The 9,447-nt window shown below is 47.9% G+C and overlaps 1 protein-coding gene across 1 annotated transcript; it reads right to left on the reverse strand.

Annotated features, from left to right (window-relative positions):
* Positions 1 to 4,445: 4,445 nt before the first annotated feature.
* On the reverse strand, positions 4,446 to 8,510 carry LOC145819680 (uncharacterized). Its single transcript, XM_082913590.1, has 5 exons — positions 6,475 to 8,510; positions 6,074 to 6,235; positions 5,419 to 5,986; positions 5,227 to 5,325; positions 4,446 to 4,880 (listed from the first exon to the last, which is right to left on the reverse strand). Exons 3-5 carry the CDS (start codon positions 5,761 to 5,763, stop codon positions 4,542 to 4,544), a joined length of 783 nt encoding a protein of 260 aa, XP_082769716.1. The 5' UTR covers positions 5,764 to 5,986; positions 6,074 to 6,235; positions 6,475 to 8,510; the 3' UTR covers positions 4,446 to 4,541.
* Between the last annotated feature and the right edge of the window lie 937 nt (positions 8,511 to 9,447).

Consider the following 9,447-nt stretch of genomic DNA (forward strand, 5'->3'; position numbering starts at 1 on the left):
CTCTGACAGTATGGGAACACAAACCCCGGTTTTTACCGGGGCACCCCTTTCGACCATTCGACCTAGTGCATATTCGGATCCATAGTGACCATTCCAAGTTAGGACAGGCTGCTTACCCGATTATAGGTTGTTTGAAACTGCTGCGTGCATAGTGGAACCCTAGCTCCTGACGAAATAGGACAGGGGCACCCTACCCCAACATAGGGGTGTTTTGGTTCTCACTTATCTGCTATGTGCTTTAGGGGTGTATCTCTACAGGGAACATACATACCAGTTTGCAAGCTTGAGTATCAGGCCCGAGGGCACCCGTATCAATGTTGTTGAAAATCAGTTATCTGCGGGTATCAAGTTCAATTTTGGGGACAGTGATTTCTGGGGAACAGTGATCAGCAGTAGAGTACAGTTGTTCCGCTACACCCGTGTTTGATCCATTTGGGCTGAAATGCTGCTTGTTGTCTCTTTCAGTTCGGACAGCTGGTACAGGATAGCTAGTGCTCCCCCTTTCTAAGGAAGGACTTATGATGACGCAGAATTCAGAAGATATCGTGGTTATGACAGCCGCATTAGATCAAGGGATCACTCTACAAAGTGAGACCAACATTGATATGTCACATCCACCCAGGTCGCCTGTTGCGCACCCGGTCTGGGCCCCCCAGCTATACCAGGCTCGCGAGCCTACTACGTTTGAACTAATGGGGATGGTAGGTGATCTCCAGAGGTCTGTGGCGGATCTCGCCTACGGAATGTCAGCTTCACCTCCAGCCGCACACCATATGCCGGGAGTTTTGTGCCCCAAGAGCCCCCGCTGTTGGGGCGAATTGTGATTGAACTTAGCCAACCGGAGATGGCCTCCAGCTATGGTAATGACATATCAACATCAACCCAAACCCTCGATCAGGCTGAGGCCAGAGGAAAGGACAAAGTGAAGGCAGATGCCGATCCCATTGAACAACTGCTGTGGGCAGTCGAGGCTTTGAAAGCCAGGGGGATGAACAAGCAACAGATATCCGCAATTGTGGCAAAAACTGTGGAGGATGCTTTCCCCACTTCACCTGAGGGTAGTTCAAGTCAGTTCGAAACTCGAGATAGGCCCCGTCATACCAGAACGGTTCCTCCTATTCCCGCCGCTGCACCGGGAAAAGATCAGAAAGCCAAGGTGGCGCCTGCCGACCCTTTTGCTTGTGCGTCTAGTAAGAATGCTCAGACTTCAAAATACCTGTCCCGAGGGCGCAGGACCTTTCATGCTCTCTACATGCCTCTGTCTAAGGCACTTCAGATCCTTGCCGAGAGGGGACACCTCAAACCCTTGGAGCCTCGGCCTCCCCCGAAGAAACTCCCTGCTATGCATGATACTGCTCAGTACTGCGCGTACCACCAGCAGACAGGCCATGCTACCGACAATTGCTTCCGCCTCCGTCATGAGGTGCAAGATTTGATTGACAACGAGGTTATCCTCCAGCCCACCTCAGCCAAGTCCATTACCACCCAGTTATTGGATTTTGAGGACACAGATACTGTAAGTATGTAATCAGAAAGTGAACCACCTGCGGGCGGCATTTGGTATATTTTGGATGTGGCGTCAGGCACGCATTTTTGAGCATCTGTAAACGCTAGCTTTGTAAATTCTGGCTTGGGTATCGAGTCAGTCTTTTGTTTTAAGTCTGTCTCTTTGTTTTGAGTCAGTCTTTTTGCTTAAGGGTCTGTCTTGTTGTAGCGAGTCAGTCCCCTTTGTATAGAATACCAGGTGATTCCGGGGTTGTTGCCTCGAGCACCGTTTTGTCTTGTAATTACCCGTTTTTGTTTTTTGAGTTTGTTTCTGCCGAGGGGCCAGTTACACCAACAAATCTGAATGAAATAGCTGTGGCTATCTCATTTTCATGCTTGCTTTCAGTGTGAGTTAGTTGTGCCAGAGGATTTGAATGGGCTGACAGCATATCTCGCCTGCTCTCCTGCGCGCCAAACTCATTGCATTAACCTAAGTTTTTCAAAGCCCCTTTTGAACACTGAGGTGATAAAAAAACGAAGAGGAAGGAATTCCTCTGGTTTTGCAAAACTTTGATCATTTTGAGAGAAAGAGAGGCATGCTAAGCCCTTGATGAATGAAACCATGCTTGTCGGCGTGAGTACTGAGAAGGACCCTGGCTTGATCCAGATTGGTTCCACACTATCTTCGGCGCGAGCGATTTGTCGCTTTCTTAAGAACTTTCAAAAACAAATGTTTTACACGGCCCTGTGAAGACCTGTGTGGAATCGCTCTTGAGATTGTGCAGCCTAAGATCGCTCTCAGCCTCAAGATTCGACCTGTTCGTTTTGAACCTCGAACTCATTCGAAACATTCAACGGACAACTGTCAAAGGAGGCCCGTGCGGCCAGTTTTGAAGTAGCCCTCGAACAAGAGGCATCAAAGCCGAATCAAAAAGATTAGATCTCATCAGAAGAAGCTCGTGGAGCAACCATGATGGATTCTTCCGCGAATCAGCACAATAGCCGTTCTCCTAGACACAGAGAGGCTTCAACTTAAAAAACCATTTGGCATGGACTTGTTACACTTTTACCCTTTGAGAGGCTCGCTGGGCCGAAAACCCGGAAGGGCGACCCGGGCAAATGTTAGAGCAAGAGAAAAATACAAAAAGAAAAAGCAAAAAATGCAAAAAAAAAAAAAAAAAAAAAGAAAGAAAAAAAAATGCAAAAGAAAAAAGAATGAAAAATAATGAAAAGATATAAAAATTGAAAAAAAAAAAAAGAAAGAAGAATAAAGCTCGCAAGGTCGAAAACCCGCATCGGGCGCCTTGGCAAAAGTTAGAGCCTAAAAAGTGAAGGTTAAAATACCCGAGTGTACCTTAACCAGAACTACGTAAGTCTTGATTCCCATGTTTGGGATACGTAGGCAACTTCATCATGAAGTCCAGCCCGTTTTCATAGCGTTTCGGTCCATACAATGGTTTCGATTTCATCCCAAAGTCTAGTCGCCAACACCTTCCAAGGTGATTGTGTCCATATATTTGTTATAACCGTCTTCGTCATCTCTGTGTCCAAGGGTTCGATCACCACCCATGAAGACTGTTTGCGGACTGCTGTGGCATCATCCAAACAAGGGGCAACTTTCCGTTGCCACGAGTCGTCATGAGTCACCATTCAAACTAGGGGCAACGTTCCGTTGCCACCCACCCCTTTCAAGCCAGGGGCAATTTTTCATTGCCTCCGATCCGAGGTTGCGCATCTTGACGGTAAATTTCGCACTCGTTGAGCATTGACTGTTTGCAAAATAGTTTTTGAGAACTTTTACTGAGGTTGACTGCTTTCTCGAAAAACTATTCCATTTTCCAAAACTGGACCGTTTTTTTTCCTGGACCCAAAAAGGAAAATTTTCAGTGCTTACAGCCTGACTTGCATGGTTTTCAAATGAAAAATCGAACAAGCGCATTAATCCGACCCTCATCTTGATCAAAACTGTTTTAGTAGAAAACCAAAACAAAAAATGGTCAAAATGATGAACTAGGGGCGCAGTTGAGTCAGGCGTTCTGTCTTTCCCCCGTCGTCAACATACTCGCCAGGAGGGCACTCTACCCACCAGAAGAAATAGCTGCGAGCTAACGGCATCGGGCATGAACCCGCAACTTCCTATTTACCCATCAATTACCTTGGGGAGGGATGGAAAATGAGAGAATAAAGAATAGAGAGGTGTAAGTTCAGAGAAAAAGCGAACCAAAGGGTTTTGAGAGAAAAGTCGGGCTTGAGTGCCAGAGTGATGTGAGAATCACAAATGAGAAAAGAGTGGAAAACAATACCCAGAGAAACTGGCTCCTCATGATCTGAGGTCCCTCGTCTTCGTTAACGCGTCTGTATGTCGTGTCTTTTGTTTTGTTTACCCCAACCTTTGTTTTAGGTCTCTTCCGAGCGTGGCTCGTTGTGTTTAGGTCGTGTACCCTTTTGTTTGAGTCCTCCCCACTGTGTTCAGTTGTAGGCTCGATATCCTGGTTTGAAAAACCCTTGTTTAATTTCAAAAATCGTTTATACTCATAATGCCGTGCCATTCTCTATACTTGATTGTGTTTCAACTCCAGCTGGTTTCACCTCCGTAGTCCGTCTTGTCAGATTGGGCTGTTTGTTCAGGATTTGTCGTGTGCAGAATGAACCAAATGCTGTGTTATGGGCTGTATGCAGGTTAATCCCTAGTAGAGTAAGGGTTGTGTGTCCAAAATCAGGCAGTGGGTTGCTTGGGTTATTTTGCTGTTGGCTGTTTAGTTATCTGATTATTACAGTGCAAGTGTTCAATTTTTAGACAACCAATCAATTTCATTTACATTAAGGTGTAATATGGAGTGATGCAATGCAAAGTATGAAATGTAAAGATATACGAATATAAACACTTTTTCAGATAAAAAGCCTGTTTCATTTCATCATCTTTTCAAGTACACAAGTTTTGGAAACAAAAACCTGCTTGCTGCAGTACAAAGTATCCTAACTACCAACAAAAGGGAAAAGTACAAGAAAGAAGAAAAACAACAAAAATTTGTATCCATGTCAAGCGGCTCCGAAGGCTATCGGTCTGTCCTAGTTCTCTTCCTGGACGAAGGTCCAAGAGCATCATCAGCATCGTCATCAGAGCCCGAGCTAGTGCCGCCTCCGGTCTCCTCCTCCGATGACTCCGCCTCCGGCTCTGTCTCTGCCTCCAACTCTGCCTCCGCCTCCGCCTCCGACTCTGCCTCCACCTCCGACTCCTCGTCATCATCATCAGGGACTGGAGCTCGTGAACTACTCCCGGCATGAGTGCGCCCCGCCTTAGTGCGGGGGAATACTCTGCCCTCCTCATCTCTCCTTCGGGCGGGGACGGAAGGTCCAGCTGGAGCACCTCCTACAACGGGAATCTGGAAGGGAGGCTGAAAAGTACATAAAAGGAAAATGCATCAGTATACTGTGAGCAGTTTATCAGTACAAAATGCAGTGTATGAGTATAGTGTGTGAATGCCATGAGCAGTTTATCAGTGCAGAATGCAGTGTATGAGTACAGTGTGTGAATGCGTGAGCAGTTTATCAGTGCAGAATACGGTGTATGAATACAATGTGTGAATGCCGTGAGCAGTTTATCAGTGCAGAGTACAGTGTAGAATGCAGTATATGCAATGTATCAGACGTTGTGAGGTCAGCGTGTCAAGTGTTGTGTCGTGCATCAGATTACGTGAATCAGCTTGTGAGCGATTTGAGGCCGTGATCAGGAGAACGTACCGGAATGCTGTAGAGGGCCAAGAGATCAAAGGTCCGCTGTAGCATCCCCATCATGGGGGCATTCAACTCCACGGACTGCTGGGTGTACTCGGAGGACGCCTGCAAGAGTACAAGATATATCAGTATTCCGCAGAACATCAAATAAACTGAAATGAAATACCAATGCAAGATGCAAAATGAAGTAATACATACCGGGGGCAAGTCGGGGATGCCGGCTAACTCATGACCAGCCAGGGGAGGAACAAAGGGGATCTGGTAGGTCGCCCCGTCCTGCCCTCTGTATGTCAGTAAAGTGGGCAGAGCAGGCCAACCGGTCCCCCGTCCTCCCTGAACTCCGCCCCGGCCACGGACTCGAGCCCTCCTCGATGCTCCTGCTCCAGCTCCCGTCCCTGCCCTAGCTGTTGGCGCTACGGGCCTGGCTCCCTCAGCTCGACGGCCGCCACTCAGAGACCGCATAATGTATATCTGCACGTACTCTCTGTAGTCACCGATGCCTCTGAAGCGGGTCGCCTCCCAGCCGATAGTATAATCGGCCATCTACTCGGTAGTGAGTCTCTCGGTCTCCCTCATGTCCTCAGGAGGGTGAACCGGGACTATCTGCTCAAGTAACCCTAGGGTCTGGCGTAGGAAACGCTCACCCAGGGTACCAACCCCGACAGACCGGGCCCTCCAGTAAGATCCGGAAACGCGAGGTCTCCTTAGCACCGGCAAATCGGTCCCGCATCATCGCCGGCAACGGAGCCCAAGGCTGCCAAGTGATCTGAAAGTGACATACATTTTGTTATCTATCGTTATCGAAATATGCAGTAAAAAGCAAAGCTTAGATAAATTTTGAACTAGAACATACCTCGGCAGGGGTGATAGTGTCGAAGTAGCGGCGAAAGAAGCTAAATGTCTCTCGTGGCCTCCGCACGCATCTCACGTCGAAGCGTCGCGAGAACGGGATGACGAGGGGGGTCTCCATGTCTGGCACAGGTGCAAGCCTGGGAAAGTAGGCATAGACCCACAACTGCAGAGAAAACATCAATATGATTATCAGATAAGAGCGGAATGCAAAGTAAAACAGGAATAACAGGGCCACATATTGTTCAGTGTGTTGCGCAAATAGTGTATTGTGTACAGTGTACAGTGTACAGTGTGTGCAGTATATAGTTAGTGAAAAGCAGACTACAGTGTGTGCAATACAGAATATAGTACAGAGTACAGAAGATAGAAAAGCAAAAAATGAAAAGCGGAAAAGGAACGTACCTCCCAAGCACGCCAGTAGCCCCCGAGCAACTGTCCGCTGCCACGGGAAGCCGAGCTCATATACCCGTAGAGGGTGGCTAAAGCGGCGCCACCCCAATCATAGTACAAGATCTGCCTGACGTCCACCAGTGCACTAAGCAGGCAGAGGGGCACGGTGTTCGCCCGGTCGGCGAAAATGGTCGTCCCCAGCAGGAACATGAGAAAGCCACGTGCATATCTCTCCACGGCCTCTGGAGTCATCAGAGCCTCCTCCACTAGCGCGGGCTAGACCCTGAACTGCACCTCAAACCAGGAGTAACGAACAAAGCCTGGACAGGCGAGAGGTGGCACCTCGCCAAGCAAATGGATCTGAGCGGTAGTCCACTCGTCCATATCAGTGTCGAAGGGGATCGGATCACCCCCTACCCCGATGCCTGTGAGCATCGAGAAATCATAGGGAGTCATCGTCATGTCTCCCGTCGCAGATAGATGGAACGAGTCGGTGGTGTCCCACCACCTCTCCGCTAGAGCAGCAAGTAGAGGCTTGCTCGCGGTGAGTCTGGATAATCCCCTGCAGAAAGCGCCAAAGCCCGCCTGGTCCACAATGTGGCGAACCGCGCCAGGAAGCTCAGCATACCAGTCCCGAGCGGCAATGTTCCCATACCCGCGGACGGTATGGGAATCTCCCTGTTTTCAAACAAATAATTGCGAGGCAATACTGAATATACTAGTTTTGAAGGGCATTTAGAAGTAAGTACAAATATAGCATGCGTGCAAGTTTTTCAGATTCAAACAGATCCCGGGTGCTGCTGTGCTTATAGTGAACTACGACGTGTTTTGTGTCAGCATGTTGGCGTGGTTCAGTACAAATATAGCACGTATGCAAGCTTTTCAAATTCAAACAGATATCGGGTATCGGTGTGATTGCAATAAACTACAGTGTGTGCAGTGTATACTGTGTTGGTGTGTTTGAGTGATTCAGGGCCAACGCAGTGTGTGTGCACATGTCAGCCTCAAACAGATATCAGTTGCCAGTATGGTTGCGATCAACTACAGTGCACAGTGTGTCAGTGTATCTGAGTCAAGCAGTTAAAGAATGTAATCAACTATGGCAGTTTTTATATTCTACATTGCGGAAAATAAAACAGGGAAAGGAATGTTACCTCGGAAGTGGCGAAGGATAAGTGAGATGTAGGCTCACGCAAGACGAGCTCTGGTGGCATCGCTCTGTCGAAACTCCGTAACTGGTGAAGTCCGTCAGGAGGTAGCACATGAATCGCCGGCCGGTAGGTCGCCGGGTCGAACGGGCGGACGCTCAACGGGAGGAGCTCAACCCCGGGATCTATCTCGTGATCCGGGGGAGTCCCGCCCTGTGGAATATCGTCGGCCATGTCAAAAATGGTACGAAAATAGCTAGAAAAGGGAAAACCGAGTGAAAATGTGGAAAGTCAACCGAAAAGTCAACCCGAGAGGGTGAAAAGTGACCCGAGAAGCCGGGAAGTGAAAAAGGCACACGAGTCAAGAGAAACTCGAGGGGAATAAGCCCCAAAAGGTGGAAATGGCAAAGAGAGCACCGAAATGAAGAAATATTCGGATGAAAATGTTCGAAACGCGAAGATATACGAGAATCGAACGACGAAACGGGGGCTAGAACGCACGAAAATGGGAGAATCAAAGGAGGAGAATGCTCTAGAGAGAAAGGGAAGGGATTTTCGGCTAAGAAGGATGTGTAAAATAGGGTTTGGAACCCTATTTTAAAAGACCCGAGGTGAAAAGTCGAATCTGCCCCGATTCAGGCATTTTTGGCCGGTCGGCCAAATATTTGGCCGGTGGAATGTATTGATGGCCGGTGGACAGCCGATGGCCTCCTCTTCCGGCCGGTGAGCCTCCTGCGGCCGGTGAGCCTCCTGCATCCTTGTTTGGGTCAGATCTGTAGTTTTGGGTCTTCATAGCTCAAAGAAGTACAAGAAAGTGCATCTCCGACGCTCAACCGGCCTCCGTTGTGACCTCGGGTCGTGTCTTCTGAGCGTGGCACTTGAATTCGTGCAAGGTGTATCCTTTCCGTATCCTTTTGGCTGTTACGAAACTCAAAAGTTGCCCCATATGCATCATATGTCAATTGCATTGTCTTGTGCATTTCAAATCAATCACACTGTCTTATGCACTCGCGTTGTCTAAACGCATCGCGCTATTCTGCGCGTCTTATTTCATTTTGCATGCATTCAATCTCGCTTACTTGCGTAGACCGCATGTCTTACTTGCGTAGACCGCATGTCTTGCTTGTGTAGACCGCATGTTTTGCTTGCGTAGACCGCATATTTGTTCAAATTCATTACTTGCGTAGACCGCATGTTTTGTTTGCGTAGACTGCATATTTGTTCAAGTTCATTACTTGCGTAGACCGCATGTCTTACTTGCGTAGACCGCATGTCTTGCTTGCGTAGACCGCATGTTTTGCTTGCGTAGACCGCATATTTGTTCAAATTCATTACTTGCGTAGACCGCATGTTTTGTTTGTAGACCGCATATTTGTTCAAGTTCATTACTTGCGTAGACCGCATGTTTTGCTTGCGTAGACCGCATATTTGTTCAAATTCATTACTTGCATAGACCGCATGTTTTGCTTGCGTAGACCGCATATTTGTTCAAATTCATTACTTGCGTAGACCGCATGTTTTGTTTGCGTAGACCGCATATTTGTTCAAGTTCATTACTAGCGTAGACCGCATGTTTTGCTTGCGTAGACCACATATTTGTTCAAATTCATTACTTGCGTAGACCGCATGTTTTGCTTGCGTAGATCGCATGTTTGTTCAAAATCATTACTTGCGTAGACCGCATGTTTTGCTTGCGTAGACCGCATATTTGTTCAAATTCATTACTTGCGGAGACCACATGTTTTGCTTGCGTAGACCGCATGTTTTGCTTGCGCAGACCGCATATTTGTTCAAATTCATTACTTGCGTAGACCGCATGTCTTGCTTGCGTAGACCG

Source organism: Camellia sinensis, chromosome 2 (genome assembly GCF_055761805.1).
Source record: "Camellia sinensis isolate YWXY chromosome 2, ASM5576180v1, whole genome shotgun sequence".
Classification (NCBI taxonomy): Eukaryota; Viridiplantae; Streptophyta; class Magnoliopsida; order Ericales; family Theaceae; genus Camellia; species Camellia sinensis.

Bases quoted from the DNA above. Each gene is read 5' to 3' on its own strand.
- LOC145819680 (XM_082913590.1), bottom strand. From the start codon at position 5,763: ATGGCCGATTATACTATCGGCTGGGAGGCGACCCGCTTCAGAGGCATC. The intron at 5,326-5,418 runs GTATGTATTACT...GTACTCTTGCAG, and splicing joins GCATCCCCGACTTGCCCCCG to GCGTCCTCCGAGTACACCCA. The intron at 4,881-5,226 runs GTACGTTCTCCT...TGTACTTTTCAG, and splicing joins TGGCCCTCTACAGCATTCCG to CCTCCCTTCCAGATTCCCGT.